Source organism: Stenella coeruleoalba, assembly GCF_951394435.1.
Source record: "Stenella coeruleoalba genome assembly, chromosome: 8".
Lineage (NCBI taxonomy): Eukaryota > Metazoa > Chordata > Mammalia > Artiodactyla > Delphinidae > Stenella > Stenella coeruleoalba.
This window is the reverse complement of record NC_137154.1, coordinates 89,455,697-89,475,834: the sequence shown is the minus strand read 5'-3', so window position 1 is coordinate 89,475,834 and position 20,138 is coordinate 89,455,697. Positions and strand designations below refer to the sequence as shown.

Sequence of the window (20,138 nt, the reverse complement as noted above, 5' to 3'; positions counted from 1 at the left end):
CTACGATGGTGTCACCAAGCCCTTCAAGAAAGTGAGGACAGGGGCTTCCCTGGTGGCGCAGTGGTTGAGAGTCCACCTGCCGATGCAGGGGACGCGGGTTCATGCCCCGGTCCGGGAGGATCCCACATGCCGCGGAGCGGCTGGGCCCGTGAGCCATGGCCTCTGAGCCTGCGCGTCCGGAGCCTGTGCTCCACAACGGGAGAGGCCACAGCAGTGAGATGCCCGCGTACCGCAAAAAAAAAAAAAAAAAAGAAAGTGAGGACAAAGGGACTGGGTATCAGCCATCACCGAGGGCGAGAGAACTAGGAGATGGGACCACCGTGAGCAGAGGGGTCTGAAAGACAAAAAGCTGTCATCTGAACAGTGGATGGGCCCGCTCATGGCCCCCCCTGCCCCCCAGGGGAAGAGGCTGGACAGCTGGCTTTACTTACGGACTGGCTGCGTCTTGAACTCGGAGGCTGCGCTGATCTCGCCCAGACCCTTGCCATTGAGGGCCGCCAGCCGGACCGCATACATTGTCTCGGGCTTTAGGCCCACGATGGTGACGATGCCCTCCACGCTGGCTGTCATGAAAATATGGAAAGGGTCACAAAGGAGGAAAAGGCTGTTGGCGAAGTGGTGTAGCTGCTATGGAAAACAGCAGGGCAGGTCTCCCCAAAATGGAACATAGCATTATCATTTGATCCAGCAATTCCACTTGTGGATATATGTGCAAAAGAACTGAAAGCAGGGACTGGAATAGGTATTTGTACACTCACGTTCACAGCAGCATTGTTCACAACAGCCAAAATGTGGAAACAACCCAAGTGTCTGCTGACAGATGAATGGATAAACAGAATGTGGTCGATACATACCATGGAATATTATCTAGCTTTAAAAAGGAATGACGTTCTGACACACACTACATGGATGGACCTTGAGGACATTATGCTAAGTGAAATAAGCCAGACATAAAAGGACACATGTTGCATTATTCCACTTATATGAAGTACCTAGAAGGGTCAACTATACAGAGACTATTACTAGTCAACTATATAGAAGGTAGAATGGTGGTTGCCAGGGGCTGGGGGAAGGAGGGAATGGGGAGTTATTGTTTAATGGGTATTGAGCTTAGGATGGTGAAAAAGTTCTGGAGATGGACAGTGGTGATGGTTGCACAACAACGTCAATGTATTTAATGCCACCGAACTGTACACTTAAAAATGGTTAAAATAATACATTTTATGTTAAATATATTTTACCACAATAAAAAAGTTAACTAGAAAAAAAAAAAGCCACAGATTTGGTACGAGGTTTCGGGGGGGAGTCAGGGAGGTCAAGGATCATTTTCTTCTAGCTCTAATCCTGATTACCCAGAAAGTCCTCCAAGCCCTCCCCAAAGCTGAAGGAGTGATAGGAGCTTCCTGGCAGGACGAATGCTCAGTAAACCTGGGTTAGAAGATGTCTCTGAATTGCTATGACACCGTGTCCTAGCCCATTCCCAATTCTACCCTTATTTCCAGGATTAAAAATGTCTACAGAAACAAAACCTACTTCACTGAGTTATTCCAATTAAACCCCAAAGGGAGAGTCAGACATAAATATATTCAGTCCTCAGGGAAACATGATCCGAGCTCAGAGACTTCAAACTGCAGTCACCCAAGGGTTATTTTTCAAATCTGTGGTTTGGAAATATATCATAGGATTGACGTAAGAGCAGACCTGTCTTGTTGGCTCTGATCGTTTGGTTAATTACAGGGCAGTCCCTGAATAGACCCGAGCAGGACTGGATGGGTGGCAGCAGAGAACCTAAAGCACATGGAACTCAAATATGCAGAGCAGGGGTGGACTGGACTCCTCTGGCTGTGCTCAGCACCTGAGCAGGGCTTCCGCTTGGCATGTGGCTACGCTGGCCTCATCTGTCCCGGCAGGGTCACGAGAACCAGGTTCTGAAGTACCAGGGGGCAGAAGGCCAATAACTCCACATAAGATGTGACCACACCCTAAGCCTGGGGGGCCGGTGATGGCGTTGCAGCAGAGGAACATCAACAGGACGGCAGGTGTTGGCATCTGGCCTCTCTCAGTATTGGGGAGCGGTGTGCACCCCACCCAAATGCGCAGTCAGGGTGCCAGCATCTGGTGAACGCAAGGGGTGAGCGTGAGCCCAGAGCCATCATTCTAAAGTAAACCGGCACTCTCCAACTTACCTTCTTTGGCATCATACCACTTGGAGTGCCACACCTCCTCGTCTATTGCTCTCCACTCAGCCTTGTATCTGAGGATGGGCACCCCGCCCGTGGCCTCTGGCTCATCAAACTGCACCTGTGCTGTGCTGGAATATGGCTCCACCTGGTCGATGGACGGTGATGATGGGGTGTCTGTGGAAAGGACACGTGTGGAGACTCAGGTGAGCCTGATTTGGCCCAGGACGTAACTCCCAATCACGAAACACATCTCTCTCATTTCTTTCAACTCTTGGGAATCTTGTCGTCTATATCCTGTCTCCCCCTGGTCCACCTCACCATGCAATTCTTTCCCAACGTGTCCCATGTCCAGATCCTCAAAGCCCGCAGAGCTCCCAGCCTCCTGACTCTCACCCCCTCTTCTTCCCATGCTCCTGTCATCACAGAAGGTCATGAAAAGGGCCGGCAAGGGTGAGGGTGTGCAACCATAAGGGGTGCTCACCTGCTTGGACAAGGATGAATTCCAAAGACTCCTGTCCGATGCGGTTCACTGCGGTACAGTTATAGTTTCCAAAATCATTTTCAGAGTCCGGGGTCACCTTTAGAAAGAAGGAGCTCTCGAGTTACGAGTGTCCCACGGATGGGCCCCCACCTCAGATCCTTATTTATTGAACTAAAATTAGTAGAGAATAGAATCAGTAAAGCTGCAGCCGAGCCTGAACCCAGAGAGAACAGAAAAGGGGATCATGGGAGAGGCACACTCTGCCTCCCAGGCCCCCGTCTAGCTCCGGGGAGAAAACGAGGGCTGAGGCTCACTTTCTTCCTCAGCCAGTGGCTCCCCCGCTCAGGACGTGCTAGAGAAGCAAGTGAGAAGATTTTAGCTGTGTCCAGCAGCCTGCCCATCCTCAAACGGCGCCTCCTCCACCCTGCCCACCGCCCCCACGTCTCACCTCCAGGTAGCTGGCGGACGGGGTGTTGTAGATCTTGATATTGCTGTAGTTGGAGCTTGGCAGCAGCTGGCCGTCTCGGAACCACGAGATTGTGGCACCGGGGTAGGCAAACACCTCGCAGGTGATGTTCACCTGGTTGCCCTCCCAAGTGTACACAGCCACAGGGCCCTGAAGCTTGGGGGCATCTGCAAAGAAGGACGACAGCTCTCAGGAAGACTGCCACGATCGTGACCCCTCCCCCACTCCATCTCCTGGCACCAGGAAGCTGGTCACGCCTTGAGGCCGAGCTGGTGCCGGGGGACAGCAGAGATCGGGGTCCCCTCCCATGAGCTGCACAGGGAGACACGCAGACTGGTAAGAAGCCGGGGGATGGAGTGAAGGGGTGCCTTGGGGACACAGCTCTGAAATGGCCAGGGGCCAACCACCATGGGCCGGGTCCCGGCAGCTGCACGGCCCTCCCTGCCCCCTGTCTTCCCACCGTTTTCCTCACATTGCACTTCGAGGTACACGGACTGGGAGTCCTGGCCGATGGTGTTGCTGGCGGTGCAGATATACTCCCCAGCGTCTGTGTACTGGATGCTCTTCAGGGTCAGGGACGACACGCGGGCATGGCTGCGCACCACCATGTGCCCGTCCAGGGTCTGCCAGGAGGGGAGGGACAGCGTCATGCCCGGGGCTGGGCGGGGCCGGGAGACCGGGCCATCACTGTCTGCGACCAGCCTCACAGCCCTCTGCTCTCTGGGCCAATGTCTGAGTCTCGCTTTAGGTACCGACTCGCGAGGAGGCTCCGGAGAGCACTATGGGAATTTGGGTGCATCCCAGACAGAAAACGGGACTCAGTTTACCCAAGCAGCCTAGCCTATGTGCCAAGATTGGCTTGAGAAGGACAACCCAGGCCCCCAAGACGATTTGGTTGGCACATCTAAAACGGAAGCCAAAGTCTGGCCAGCAGGCGTTGCAGCTGCAACAGTCCTGCCTCGTGAGATTCGGGGAAACCTGCACTCCCGTCCTTTCCTTCTAGCCCCCCGCCCACCTGCCTGTTCCTTGGTGCATGCACACATGATGGGAAATCTGAATAAAAGAAATTATACAAGAAATCCATATTTCTGCAGATGCCTTACTTTCCTGGATGCTTAAAAGTAAAATAATTTCATCGAACAAAGTCCAACAATCTGGAGCTCAGGAGCTGTTGAGCTGGAAGTGAGGGGAACAGGGTTCCCTCTCCCGGAACAGTGACACAGGGAATCCCAGGCAGATTTGGGATCCTGGACACTATAGTCACCATAGTCTAGCCCTTGACACTAGAATTGTCTTCCTGCGTCTCTGGAATTACAAGAGTCGGTCAAACAGGGAATAAGCATATGAGCCCTGGGCAATGGGCACTGAAATATTTCCAAGGGGTTTCCCCCCTTGACACTCTTAAGTAAACTGGTGGCTGGCCTAGGAAGAGTCTAGGCGTGCGGTCTGAGTTCAGACCCTCAAGAAAGCTGGCAATCTGAAGAAGGAGTCTAGCTCCTCGTAGGCTGGGCCATACTCTTTAAGTCCAGTGAGCGATATTCCATAGAGATAGACAGGTGGGTGCTCTGCATATCGCCCGTCATCCCATGAGGCTGGGTCTTGAAAGAACTAAAGAACACCTGCCTTCAGGTTCTTTTTAGCTGCTGGTTTGGAAGCCCAAAACCCAGCATTGAAATATCGTATGGCAGCCAGTTTGGGGAGCTCAAAAGCAAGACACCATTGGCCTTGACAGAAGCCTCAGATCTACCACAAAAAGTCCCATCACTGGTAGAGCTAATCTGTTTCAGTCATTTAAGTCTCATCACATTCATATCCAGAAGCCGGAACACAGCTGCCAGCAAAGAGGCAGAAGAGGCGAGCAAAACCATCACTACCTACTGCAGCGAGGGCCACCCCTCTCTGCAGGAATGCCCAGATGCCTTGGCTCTCGGCCTCCACGAGGCCTGGGAAGCTGGGAAGCTGATGGGCTGAGAAGCTGCACCCCAGGGGATGAACGGGAGCTGACACAGGCAGCCGTGGAGCACTTGTCTCCGAAGTCTACAGTCATGTGCCAAACAATATCTTGAAGCATCCCCTAAACTCGTGGCCTCAGGAGTGTGAGGTCAATGCTGCAAGTATCTCTGAGGGCTGACCTGACCTGCTTGTCATTCCTATACTCCCAAGACAGCAGAATGAAGGCAGAGGGGATTCATGGTTCACCCCGGCCTTTCTGCTTATCTCAGCGAGATCACAGCTTCAGCCAACAGTGATGCCAGCCAGCGACTGAACTGTAATTTTTTGTCACACACCCAGGATTTGTCCTGCGGCTGCCACCACAAACACGGAAAACTGATCAGAATATTTCAAAAGTCAAGAGAACATTTCCATAAGGAAGGATACAACAGCAAAAGATGCAAAGAAAGTCCTGTAGGTAAGAGAAGGACATTAACAAGTAACCACAAAGGGGGGCATGAGCAGTTTATACTCAGAATAATCTAGAAAATGGTCAAAGAGAAGCTCAGGCAATGGTTGCACTGACAGCCTTACTTCCCCCCCCCCCCTCTCTGGTCTCCTTGTCTAAATTTCTCTCTGGAAAAATTTTCTCATTTAATGATGTCAGCAGAGCAGTAGGCAGGCTTCCATAGAGAATTTTATTTTGCGGTGGCTCAAAACAGGATTGATGATGGAATTATTTGCCAGACGCCCAGTTCTCCCTCCGAGGGGATGCAGACAGACTCCAGTGTGATTGGACTATCTCCCTCTGAAATGATTTACTCTGGCACCAGAACAAAGTCAGGGAGTGCCACCTCCAAGCCACCCAGACCACACGTCATGCTGATGGTCCAGACTTGAGGAGGAAGCAGATAAACTCTGGGCACGAATGAAAAGATCACTGTGGCAAGAAGGCCCGGTTTTGCAAAAACGTACGAAGGGCGATTATAATTGCTCTTCTCATCAAAACATTTTTGTCTCTCTTCTTGCAGGGAAGAGTCCTAAGCCTTTCCAGAACTTACAGAATGAAATCAGCCATGACCCAAGCCTTCTTCTGAGCTCATCTGGACTCACGGTCTTCATCCCTGACTGAGACAAATAGGAGGGAACGGAACTTCTGAGCCCCAGGGGGCAGAACTCACTTGAAAGTCAATTACGTCCAGAGCGAGATAACTTAAGATAAGGACACGTCTGCAAAATGGAGTGAGGTGTCTGTTTTCCTGGGAGTAAACCAATTACTTCCACTAATAATAACAATTCTCTCAACATCTCCTTAATGCTCCCTGATAAATCTCAGCTCCTCTTCTAGCCCCGTCTAAATCTGCGTGACGGGGAAGATGCACAAGGCCAAGCAGAACGAGAGGGGTAGTGGCTCAGGAGTGGCTGAGAGTTAACCCTTCTTTTCTCCCTTCCCCAATCCCAACGAGAGCATGACTTTTGGGCAATAAAAACACCCAGTCTGTGACAGCACTCCGGGGGAGTGTTTACAGGAGGCAAGTGTTTTAGCGAGGGTATGCACCTAACTACAGTCCCTACGACGTGGAGGAAGGAACGATACAAAGAGAGCTTATAATGAATTAGATCTGACGACGGCAGGGTGCAGAAACTAGCAACAGTGCCTGGGGACAGGCAGTCAACTTTTAAATATTAAACGGCATTAAATATTTATAGCTATGACGGGAACACGTGAGTTATGTGTTCTGAATAATTATCATTTCCGAAAGACCGGAGGATGGGTTTACCCAATTAAAATACAGTCTACAGGATTGCCATATTCAGCATTTATAGTATTATACAATATCAAAGTTCCATCTGGAGAAAAGGCTACTTTTTAAAAAAAAGTATTTATAGATGAGATTCCTGAACTTCATCTAAAACATACTGTTTTTTATTTCACTATCTGTCACTTAATCACACAAATCTGGTCAAGAATGATAGGATGATCATCAGTAGGGTCTTGGGGATGTAGCGATTCCAGTCTAAAGATTTATATTTAGCTTCAGTTTTCAAACTAAGTCCCACATTACCCAAACTGGAGCAAGCAGTCAGAGAAATTTCAAAGGCTAAATATGCTACTGACTTAAAAAAAAAAAAAAAAAGAACCATTTGTGACAAATCATTCTAATCTCATAAACTTAATGCTCTATAACAGTAACATAGATATGTTTAGCAATTTGGGAAAACCAATGAGAGATGTCATTTGCATTGCTCCGAGATGAGATGTGATGTGGTAATTTACCAAAAGACCAGTCAGGATAAGATAAGTGAGCAACAAGATGAGTTGAGCTGGAAAGGTAAGGGCTTGAGTGGGTTTTTAGATCATTAACTCTGTGACTTTATGATCCAAAGCCACATCAACCAGGTAAGAGTCAAAAAACTTGTATCATTTCAAAATGCCTGGCCTGGGAGTTGGGGCCATTTATTTCTCTAAGTATAATTACCTGGATGTGATTTTATCAGCACCAGCAAGAGGATAAGATCCAGTTTTAGGAAATAATAAGGATTTGTTCATCCACTCCCAACACAGCTTGTTTGCTCATCCTAAAGTGACACTATTGCTAAGTAACGTCTACCACTATTGACCTATTCGTTAATCTGACTAAATTACTGATTAGTTTTAGCATGTCTGGTTATTAAACTGCAATGGTGAGTTGAACTGTAATGCTTTCAAAACTACAGACTGGCTAGTGGTCAGGTAAGCTATACCTCTTGCTTCTCTGGTCGAGTCCACGAAGCCTGTAGAGAACAAGATATAAAACACAACAAGAAAGCAGTAAAATTTTACAACATGTTGCTTTAGAGAACTGATGTATCACACTGCATTCCGTGCACATGCAGCTTCTTTTAACTCAGAACTTTTTCCAAGGCCCACTTTCAACGGTGTGTTTACTACCCGATTTAATTTAGGATTTAGCTTATGTTCCGCTTTCTTCCCCCACTTATGCACATTAAGATGTAGAATTCAAAGGTAAAGGCTTTCCTAATCTTTGGAAGACGTACATATGGATACCAGCAGATATATTAGACTGCTCCTGTTCCAAAACATCTTGAACATTCCTCGTAATATTAGGTGATACTACTAGTTCTAACCACACAATCTAGAGATACTTCTAGAGTAGGTTTCCTCCTTTGGATTTTATTGGACAGCTTATCGCCAATATACTATTTTGTGCTCATGCATTTTGTAACTCTTTGCATGCATTCTATTAAAAATCAAATTTTTATTTTAAAAAAAGGAACAAAGAAAGGAGCAGAAGGGTACATTAGGAATGAGCAGTATGCCCTTAAGACAGGAAGCTTTGAGGATACTGAACTCTGAGTGCTATGGTATGTTCCAGTTGGTTCTTAAAGGCAGAGGGACGCCCAGATGACATGCAGGATTAAGCGTTCACCGTCTTCATCAAAGATGGCATTCACAAAGGGGGTTTAGGTATTTTCCTACCCACATCAAGATTTTTATTTATCCAGCACTGGGGAATCTACTATGCTTACAGTTTTTCTGATTTCACACTGGGAGTCAAAACTATCATACATGCATTATTCTTTTTATTAGATGGCATGACTGCCTGATTGTCCCTCACGTTCAGATGGAAGAAGGATAGAAACGACGCCAGAGACACAGTAATGCAATCCCGGGAATGCAAACGAGTTAGCAAACATTCAGTAAGAGTCCACTAAATGCAAGGCGCTTTTGTGAGACATGAGGATGGAGGTGTTGAATTATGTCACATGATGTTGGCATGAAGAAGAAAGTGAGAACAGAGGAACACGCATAGACCGAAGTAACAGCGGGCCAACATGTCAAATGTGGCTGCCGTTTCCACATCACTTAAAAGCTTGTCCGTCACATGCCAGGGCTACATGAATCAAGACAACTTTCAGGGGCCCTATCATATGGAGTTGTTTGTTTTTCAGATACAATTCTTCCTGTGTCTCTCCTAACTTACTGTGGTTTTGTGGCTTTTAGAATAAGTAGGTGCTAGTAACACAATGCTTATAGTAGCCTGACCTGTGTGCCTGGTAGGATAATAGGATATATCTCGACCCCGATCATTTGATGAAGGCATGTAGCCCACTTTAAGACAACCTGATATGCAAATATACATACTTAAAACCTAAACTAGTATATGATTAGCAGTGCTCCCAAAACTTTTAGTTCCAGTTTCTTTTAATATTTGCATGTTTTATGATCTTACACACAAGTCTGTAGGAGTATGTATACAAATTAAAGTGAAGTGAAGTGATAGACACTTATCCTAAGTATTCCCTGTTATATTTCTGCCCACATCCTGGAAAAACTAGACTCCAAACTGCTCAATGCAGGCACCTTTCCCGACGTTTAAGAGTGAGCACCTGTTTTACACTGAATGAGGAATTCTCTCTGGTGAAAAGAAACTTCGGTTTCTAGGGAATTCAGAATTTCAAAAGGTTTCTCTGTTTTGTAGGATACTCTGTTTACTCAGAATTCAAGGTTCATGAAATGCCTTTCACTTATTTCTATCTCTTCTGATCTCAACTCTTTGCTCCTCTCCTTCTCCTTAGACATTAAGGCTTCACAAGCCTTTCTTTCCCAGTCTCTTCAAAGGCACTGGTATGTTCAAATGAGCACCCACTGGACTTGTTCTGCCAGGGAGAGAGTATATAAATTACCATCCGGGGCTCTCACTCAATATGTAAATGGTACCTGGAATTTGGCACCACTCACTGTGGCAATTTAAAACGTGAGCCTCGATAGGATGGGTAATAAAATGATGTGGAGGCACAAACTTCAGTTACCACAATGACCTCCATACACATCGATCAAACTGACCCATTACGATATTCAAATTTTTTTTGTCAACAGATTAGTGACCACTAAGAAATGGATTAACCTTCAGACAGATGATCTCCTCTAATGACCTTAGTGACCCAAACTTAGCCTAGCTATTATCATTTGTTGAGTGAAACCAACTCAACTAGCTGAAGCCGAACGGATTGATTATAATCAATCTTAAACGAGTGACTAGACTAAACCTAGAGACATTGTCAAAGACAGAGTGTGACTTTTGGGCTCAGTGTACTGGTTTTTGCTTTTCTTCCCTTCTTTTTTACATGAAGAACGCCCGTATTCCATTAGAAAGTCACCACAAGCCTATGAGTGAAAGCCTTTTCTCCCCTCTCCTCCTAAAAAGGATTAACACTAGATTCAACTAAGCAGTGAAGCAAAAGACCAAGCTGCTTTAATCAGCTTCTGCTGTCAGTAACTTTATTAAAGGGAGCATTGAGCCTTCCATGAAAGTCATCAGAATCAGAAGAGAGCACCAAGGCATTATGTGCTCCACCTTCTGGGCCACTCACCCCAGGGAAGCGCCGGTGGCATTCTAAGGGCTCTGTACTTGACCATGTTCCAGTCAACATTTTTATCAGTGACTTGGACAAAGATATTTCAAACAAGCGTTCATACCAGGTTGGAAGCAACAGCTAATAGAGATGCTAGATGGCAGTTGCATGGGGAAGGCTGAATTGCCTGCCCTTGGGTCTTATGCTTAGAACTGGGGTCACCATCGACTGCTATGCCCCATTACTTTGAACAAACATAGATAAAACAGGGGGCACCTACATTGGTTGAAAGGCCCTGGACCCAAAGAACTCTAAGGACAGTTCTGATGAAAGCCAGTCCTGACTGGTCAGAAAGATGGACTAAAATAGTCGTTCTCAAGCCAAGGAGTGTTCCTGTATGTGACGCTTTTGGTAATGACAATGATTAGAGTTGGTTACTAACATTTAAAGGGAAGGGACTAGGGATGTTAAATATCTTGCAATGCACAGGACAGTCCCAGTGAAGAAAGAGGCTTCCCAAACTGTCATTTGTGACCCCCACTGAGAAATACTGGGTTGCAACAAACAAAACAATTTTTAATAGAAATAAATACAAAATTCTACATTAGTGGTTAAGCAATCGATTGCATAAGGACAGGACAGGACAGGGGATATGCAGCTTAAATGCAGTTCAACAGGAGACAACCGAACGAGGAAACTGCTAAAGGGTTAACGTGGTGTTGACAGCATTTCAGTGTCCAGATCAAGGGAGCAATGAGCCAGGAAGTCTGCATTAGCTATACTGGGCACCACAAAGTTATAGGGGACACTAGGGAAGTGAAGCTCTCTAGTACAGGACGACTAGAAAGGTGAAGGGTGCGGAAACCGTAAGATAAGAGCAGCAGTGAAAAATAACTGGATGTGTTACAGGACAGAAGGCTGACTAAAGGAAAACTGGAGAGCTAGTTAATGGCTCTCACACAAAGGACTGAGTTGTAGGGGCTGGAAGGCTGAGAAGTGGCAGGGGCAACAAATCAGGGCCTCTTGATCATCAGTGTTGGCCACCTGACTGCAAAGAACTGACATTGTCACCCTTCAAGCAGGGGCTGAGTGACTTTTCGGCAGTGAGACTAGATAACCTCCAAAGGACCCTTCCTTCCAACCTTCTATGATTCTGGCAGGTTATGTGATCTACTTTCTCGGGAGGCTTCTTTCCTTTCTCAGGAGAAACAATTGGCTATTCTTACTGCTCAGCGCGTAGTCTTGACTTTCAAAAGAAAACTGTTTTCTTGCCCTTCTATAATTCTGTGACCCTAATAATCTTGATACCTAATTATCAATATGTATAATGCAACTTCAGCTGGAGGAGAAAACGAGGAGCAGCTGTCAAAGTAAAAGTGAAATTTACTATCTGGAGACCACCTGGCTCACGAATAGGCCATCGCTGTTTTCTTAATTTTTAGCCACCCCCCAGTATAAGATGACTATCATGCCTCTTTGATGTCAATATGTAATGAGTAGAAATAGCAGTTTTTCTATACAGCGTTTCGTTTAGGCAAATATGCTGATCTGGGGTCACATCACTGGCCAATCTGGAAGGCTTGTTCTAACACTGATTCATTCATGTCGCAGTAATGTCACTTGAAGGCGGTCCACAGTAAAAGAAAGCGCAACACAACCTATGTGGCTGGGCTTCAATAATTATCTCAGATTGAGACTAATGATCTACACTGATAATTGAACTATGCAAAGCCTACTTGGCTTGAGATGGTCTCTGTTAGACACCTTTGGTTTTAATATTTAGGAAGTATGAGTGTGTATTAATGCCTGATTTTTTGTTCTCATTCTATAAAAATGAATTCACAGATACAAGCCAGAAGTGCCCACCTATTAAAGGACCTGAGATAGGCACAAATCTTAATAACTCTTCTGGTCTAGCTTGATCGTTGAGCTACTCCTAGGAAAGATATAGAATTTAAAACCATCATTCATCTGGGGTAGATGTTATTTCTGTCCTTCCCTCTAGATCAAAGATATACACTGGGTCATTCTGGACAAATCTACTCTCAAGCCTGATGTAGAAAAATCTTCCAAGTGGCAGCCCTGTGGTTTAAGCCTTGAAATGTACATTCAATCCACGTAACACACACGATGGGAGCTAAAATCTGAGCTGAGGGTTTAATTCCAATGTTGATAAAGTATCCAAGTAAACTCTACATTACTTAATTCAGTTGATTTTCACAATATCAAACAGCATATGCAAGTTTCAAAAATACTTAGCAGTTCCTCGGTTGAGTTTTTGTTAAGTTGAATTGAACTCTGGAGGTAAAACTTGCAAAAATTAATGGGTTTTTTTGGAACAGCAATTTCTGTTCCTCTTGATTTAGTTTTGTTTTCTATTAGTAGGAGAGAAATCAGTTCTTCAAATGCAAATCCCAAATTTGGCTCTGAAATTTCACGCTATCCCTTTTTAGCTTTAAGTCTACCCTCTCTAGGGATTTCCTTTAGGCAGGCAGAAGAGTGAAGATCTATCTTTTGTGACATTCTAGTCAATCGGCAATCCATTATAAATGTTTTTTAAGGCTAAGGCCATTACTCCTTGAATAGGTGACAAAGCTCTGGCCAACTAAAACGAAGCCATTACTACAGGATATATGAGATGAGATTGGTTTAGGTTGCTTTAAAACCAAGCTTCTGCCTGCCCCTGTCTTTCGGCCCACTCAATAGCAAAAGGCTGCCTGATGTGGGGTTACCTCAATTTTTACAGACTGTTAATAATAAAGACAGCTTTCCAGTGGCCTATAAATCCATGTGCTTGAAAGCTAAATCTTCCCAGTCATTTAAATTTGCCAGGAAGGTTGCTATAATGTTCTTCATCTCTCAGAGAATATATTGTAGAACCTGGTGTAATCATCATCACGTAGAAACTGCTAATTATTTTTGCCTTTAGAACAAAATGATATGCAAGTGTGGCCGAGAATACAGGCAGACACAAAGGCAACCAAGCTTTTGTGCATATAGTGCATGTAGAGCATGAACATACAAATCACAAGGAGAAGAATTAATAGGCTCATCATGATCCCTATTAGTTCCGGGACACGTTTCCCTGGGTGCTCCTGAGATGATGCTAATATAACCCAGTGCACTGGGACCTTCACTTCCCTTGTTCCTCCCAGCTCCATAACCTTGGTTTGAAAATCATTATCCCCTTCCTCCTTGCAACGTCTAACCTAACCATACCCACTACCATCACACCCCTGCAAATCCATGCAAGAAACTGTGCCCCTTCCATCTCAAGGGGATGCTGAGAAGGCCACAGCCAGGGCAGGCTGGAGGAGGGGGGCCATAGGACCTGGCTGCAGCCTCCAGTGACCACATCCCATTTTCTGGTTCACCAAAGAGGACTGGGCATGGGGCAGACTCAATCCACGTAGAGTCTGCGTTCCATGGCCCTGAAACTCTTGGGCGACATTATACCTTTTCTTCGCTGCTGATGTTTCGGGTGGATGTTCTCCAGGTGATTGAGGGAATGGGGTCTCCTGAGGCTTCACAGGTAAGTGTGACCTGTTCCTCTAGTTCCATGGCAGTCTGGTTCTCTACGTAGGTGATTTTGGGTTTTGCTGAAAAGACAGAACACTTCCATGAGTTTGACATTTTTTTAGCTTTCCAGGTTTGAATTATAAAGGCACCATTCAACAAAGGTTATCAACTTATTAATCATAAGGCCCTATTCTAGGTGTTGTATGAGTTAACGAGCTGAACCCCCCCAGCAGCTTACAATGGAGCAGGCATATGACGACACCAAAGTGACAGTAATAACAACGTCCCATATGGGGAGAGTGTGGAGGGTGGTGGCGCAGGAGGCCTGAGCAGAGGAAGAGCTCTCCTCTGGCTGAGTCTTTATGAGGAGACAGTTTTGGGGCTGTCTTTGGGGCTGGGTTGTGAGATTTTCAGTACGTGGAACTTTGGGTGGACACGGAGTCATTCCGAGTGTAGAAAGGCACGTGAATGAAAGCAAAGAAGCAAGAATGTGTGGAGAGAGGGTGGGGAAGAGAGCAGAGCGTCAGGGTCTGCGTGTCTGTGCCTCAAAGCAGTGGGAGACAGTGCTGGACCCAGGCAGAGAGCATCTTGATTGCCCGGTTACAACTCTGGCTTGAATTTTATCCCCTGCCTGTTGGAGACCCACAGACAGTGTTTAGTCAGAGGAATGAAATGCTCATTTGTATTAAAGGAAGGTTAATCTAGGCAAAATTGAAGATGGAGAAAACCCGAAGGTGGGAAAACCAACCTGGAAGCCCTGGCATTGCCCCAGATGTGACGTAATACAATCCTGAACGTCCTCTCGGGGGTGGAGGGGGGGGAATGGAGGAGAAAAGGCAGCTTCAAGAGAGATGCTGAAGGAAGGCTTTACAGGAAGTGGAAGCGAACAGAGGGCAAGTAGAGATGGGAAGAATCCAAAGAAGAAATTAGGAGTCCAAATGACTCTGAGAGTCTTAATACCTAGGAGGGTTGTGTTAGCATTAACTCAAGTAAGGAAACGTGGTGGGTGACTCACTGGGGGCTGGGGAGTGGGCTGGGGCTTGGGAATAAGATGAGTTGAGATGAGCTCATTTCCCAAATGTTCTGGGAAATGCAAGAAAGCACAAGCATTCGAAAGCTGAGTTTAAATGTAAAAACATTAGAGAAAATTGAATTTTCCCAATTTAAAACAATTATCCTCTGAAATCACTATACTCTGAAATCCATCGAAGAGAAAAGATAACACTGCACAAATATAACTTATTTCACTAATAGAGAAAAAGGCCAGGCTAGATAAACGAACAAACAATAAATAAATCAGAATTATGGATAACTTTTGAAAGAATTACATTTCCTTTATATTCAAATTCATACAGTAACTCCAAGTAGACTATTAAAACTACTGCCTATTACATATCCTCCAAGTTGAGGGCTTAATTGTGTCTTAATAAACAGAAACCAATGATGGAGCTGTGCATTTTCTGTAGCAAATATCTACTTCTATATAAGATGACTCATTTAGTTCAAATATTCTCCTACAGTTAATCTGTACTAATGGCCTGCTGATAGCAAATCCTTTTTTAAAAATTAATTAATTAATTAATTAATTTTGGGGGGCTGTGCTGGGTCTTCGCTGAGGTGCGCGGGCTTCTCTAGTTAGTGGTGCCCGGGCTCCAGAGTGCTGGCGGGCTCAGTAGTTGTGGTGCGCGGGCTTAGTTTCCCCGCGGCATGTAGGATCTTAGTTCCCCAACCATGGATCGAACCTGTGTACCCTGCACTGGAAGGCGAATTCTTGACCACTGGACCACCAGGGAAATCTCCACAAACACTTTTTTTTTTTTTTGAAATGTATTTTATTGTGGTACAAGTCACATAATATAAAGCATACTATTTTAACTATATTTAACTGTACAGTTCAGTGGCACTAAGTACATTCACATTGTTGTACAACTCTCACTGTTATCCACCTCCCGGATTTTTCACTTTTCTAAACTGAAACTCTGTCATTAAACACTAACTCCCTATTCTCCCTCCCTACCCCCTGCCCCCCAGCCCCTGGCATCTACCAACGTACTTTCTGACTCTATGAGATTCCACTTACACGAGGTACCTAGAATAGCAAATCCTTTTTGGTGGCTAGCACTCAGGCACATCTCAATCCAATGTGGTCAAATGATTACAAATTTGAACTGATGGAGCCCACATGAGTGAGGTTTTCCCACAGGAAGGTTCTGTGTCTATCTTGATCAATAGAACTTTCAAGGAGGTTATAATTCATATTGGACAGAGTAAGTGTTAAGTGTGTTGAACAGAAGGTTTTAGAGAGGTAAAATAAAAGTTGCATTTCTCTACTGTTAAAATCACAGATTGAAAAGTTAAAAAATCAGCCAAACAACTGAATTCACTGAACTGACAGTTGGTCTGGGGTCTGGAGGCAGCCACAGGAAGGCTGACTTTCTGGACTCTTGGAACCTACATGGACATTGTGATCCAGACAGTGTTTGCTGACCTTGTCCCACTCCACAGTGCTTTGTCCTGGCAGCAAAAGGTTAGCAGAAGACAGACAAGGGCCAGTTAACATCTATTAATAATATCTGGTCTTGGTGACTCCATTTCCCAGATGGTTATAAAGGCTACACTGTGTAAGTCTTTGAACAAGGCAAAATATACTCTTGTTAAAAACATGATCAACAATGGCTAATTTTGTATGGGCTACAGAGGCTGTTGGAAGGAAGGCAAGCTTCTCGCTGGTAACTTATGCCTTTCTGCACTTCAGAAGCAATGCTATTGTTGGAGCTAACTGAAGGCTTAGAATGCTGCCTTGGAAATAGGATAGCAACACCATTTATTGTCCAGACTGGGGCATTCTGGAGAGTTAAAGGCATGCTCTGAATAATTACTCTGGGATGATGGGCCTCACTGAGCAGACACGGACAGATGTGGGGTCATCCTGCTAATGAAAGCATCCTTCCTTCTGAACACCAGCATCTAGAAGAATCTCTCCAGGTTTTATCTGTGGATGGTATGTGCACCATCTTAAAGAACCTCCATTCTCAGCCCTTGTGACTTTGGATCCCTGTTTTGTTCTCTACCTGCCGCCATGGGACTTAATGCCTTAGAATGTTCCATTGCACCTCTCCCCACGGACCCTCCTGTGAGCACAGCTGTCTTTGTGAGTTTTCTAAGCATGCTTGCTCTCTCCATCCAGCACATCCATGGCTCTGCACCTGGCCACTGAGGGCCAGACTTGTCTACTCTAACTCCATTCCAGGGTCCTGCAAGGCCCAGGAGGGCTCCAGGGCCCCTGCTTCCCTGCACTGAGGTGTTGGGCATGACAGGGTACCCCTTCGTTCAGGAGCCTGTTTGTCCTTTGCTGTAACTCACAAGGGCTGCTTTGGTCCTAAGGGGTCAGCTAAGCAAAGCTTCTGCCCACTGGTGAACTTGCCTCAGACCACAGCACCATGAGGCCTCAAGAGCATTCGTACGAGCATAATAAGAATCTGTGGAGACAAAAATACTTCTTCAGAAGGGCCCAGGGGAGGGGAGCAATGGAAATTCACTGCCAAGTTTAAAGGAAGGGAGGATGCTCTTAGTAAAAAGAGCTTCTGGCTGGTAACTAGGGCAGTGCATGCTAGAACACGTCCCTTTCTTAAGAAAAAATGGTATGACTTAGGATAAACGATAGTCCCTAATTTAGGTATGTCCCTTACACACTAATTGCGATCCCTTCTTGAAGCCAGAGTTCTGAGAACTTCTTTACTATCTAAGCTACAGGCTTCTTTCCTCCTCTGAACTCTGCTGCTTCTGGGGAACCTACCCCATTTCTCCCCAAATGCTGGTCCCCGATGGCAAGGCAGAAGGCCAAGGAGAGGGAAAAAGGGGCTGAAGAAAGAGGAAGTCCCAACTAGCTAGCCCTTCCCCACCCGGCTCCCAGGCCTTAGTACCAATCTCCAAAATCCATGGGGAGGCAAGAAGGAGGAGGAGAGAAAGGAGGTCAGGAATGTGAAATGAAGAGAGAAAGGAGGGTATACATGGGGTACCAGGTTGCTCCAAGGAGACCATGTGAACTCTCCTCAGGATGTTACAGAGGAGGATGGGGCCCAGATTAGAGGTGGATGGGGCCCGGAGGATGGGGCGTCTATGATCCTTTTACCTGTCTCTGCAGGAGTCGGCCCACATCTACTTGTTTGCTCTACTGGGCTGCCTAATGAACATTCTCCCAGCTGCAGTCTTGGGAAAGAACTGTGGTAGTGGAGTGAGAGACACAGAGAGAGAGAGAGAGGGAGTGTGTGTGTGTGTGTGTGTGTGTGTGTGTGTGTGTGTGAGAGAGAGAGAGAGAGAGAGTGTGTGTGTATCAGAGAGAGTGTGTGTGTGTGAGAGAGTGTGTGTATGTGAGAGTGTGTGTGTGTATGAGAGAGTGTGTGTGTGAGAGAGAGTGTGTGTGTGTGTGCATGATGGTGTATGAGAATGTGTGTGTGAGTGTGGGTGTATGAGACAGAGTGTGTGTGTGTGTGAGAGTGTGTGTGTGTGTGAGAGGGAGTGTGTGTGTGTGTGCGAGAGACTGTGTGTGTGTGTAAGAGAGAGTACGTGTGAGTGTGTGTGAGAGTGTGTGTGTGTGTGAGAGGGAGTGTGTGTGTGTGTGCGAGAGACTGTGTGTGTGTGTAAGAGAGAGTACGTGTGAGTGTGTGTGAGAGACTGTGTGTGTGAGAGTATGTGTGTGTGAGAGAGGGAGTGTGTGTGTGTGCATGAGTGTGTATGAGTGTGTATGTGAGAGAGTGTGTGTGTGAAAGAGGGAGTGTCTGAGTGTGTGTGAGTGTGTGTGTGAGAGAGAGAATGTGAATGTGTGTGTGTGTGTGAGAGAGTGTGTGTGTGATGCAGGAGGGAATCTGTGGCAAGGGAGGAGGGTGGAAATACAAATCCTGACGTCCCACAGTTCCTGCATCCTACTTTCCCTGCCTCCTTCCCTGGACTCTCCCACCCTCTTCACCTTAGCACAGCCCCACACGGCTCTTGACACTACACATTCCTCCTTCCTGGGGCAGCCATCGCCACCAGAGAGGCCTGGAACAGAAGCCAAGATCTCTTCTTGACCAGCCAAGTTAGAACTGAGCGTACTTCCGTAGAGAAACCACGTAACCCATGGAGGTAAAGGCAGAATCCACTAGTCATTCCATATGGAATTCAGACGTACTGTGTGTTAAACTGGGTTTCATGGAGGAGTGACCACCATTGCTAGCCCAGGGAATGGATGTGAAAGCTTGGGTTTGAGTCCCGGCTCCTTGGGTAGGACACCTAATCTCTCTGTGCTCAATTTCCTCACTTGCATTATGGGGATAAAAATTAAATCTACTTCATAGGATTGTGACGAGGTTAAAAGAGGTCACTTATGGACAGTACTTTACATACAATGTGCTAGGCACATTATACGTGCTCACTTTGTGTTGGGTATTATTATTATTACTTTATGGAGCTGATATCTAAAAGAAGTTCCTAAAGACAAGTGATTACATGTTTCCAGGTTCATCCCCCTGCCACATACGTTATGCTTCATTCATATAAAACTAATTTTGATTCCCTCATTTATTCAAACACGGGTGTCTATTATATGCCAGGTGATGTTCTAGGCCCTGGGGGTATGCCTGTGAGTGGAGCAGACACAGTCCTCGTTCACAAGTTCACATTCACCACAACATTGGCTCTTCCGGCCTCGACGCCTGTGTGGCCTGCCCTGAAAGGCTTGTCCACCTCTCCTGCATCTGGGAAACTCCCACTTGGGAAAAGCATATCATCTTCGAACACTTCTCTAACTTCTGTCACACAGGACCAGAAATCAAATCTTTTCTTATAAAACACTGTGCATATTGCTATTATGAAGTCATTATAATGGGTTATTAAAAATGTCAGCACTGATTATCTCCGTTAGCCTGTGAACCCACTGATGAGAACAGAGTGCATGTCATTCATCTTCGTAACCTGGGCAATGGCTGGGCCCACAGCTGGTACTCAAATGTTGTTAACTGACACCATCTATTATAACTTATAGGCTTATATGTTTATGTCCCTTTTTGTGCTTCTCAGGGTCAAAAGACCATATCTTACTCATCTCTGTAGCCCCTCGCCCAGCAACAAGGGCGCTTAGTAAATACTTGTGAAAATTAAGGAATACATCAACAAATGCATCTGTCTTTCATCTAGAAAAACTTAAAATCACAGTGACTGG

At 45.9% G+C, this 20,138-nt stretch overlaps 1 protein-coding gene across 4 annotated transcripts in view; it reads right to left on the bottom strand.

Annotated features, from left to right (window-relative positions):
* Positions 1 to 20,138, bottom strand: part of NCAM1 (neural cell adhesion molecule 1) — a 321,012-nt gene that overhangs the window by 40,125 nt on the left and 260,749 nt on the right. For all 4 annotated transcript variants that reach the window (XM_079929222.1, XM_079929223.1, XM_079929220.1 and 1 more), the window contains exons 8-13: positions 13,877 to 14,019; positions 3,603 to 3,753; positions 3,113 to 3,297; positions 2,665 to 2,761; positions 2,187 to 2,357; positions 432 to 563 (exon numbers count right to left, since the gene is read on the bottom strand). In XM_079929222.1, coding sequence (XP_079785348.1) covers positions 432 to 563; positions 2,187 to 2,357; positions 2,665 to 2,761; positions 3,113 to 3,297; positions 3,603 to 3,753; positions 13,877 to 14,019 — 879 coding nt within the window. The remainder of the gene's footprint in view (positions 1 to 431; positions 564 to 2,186; positions 2,358 to 2,664; positions 2,762 to 3,112; positions 3,298 to 3,602; positions 3,754 to 13,876; positions 14,020 to 20,138) is intronic.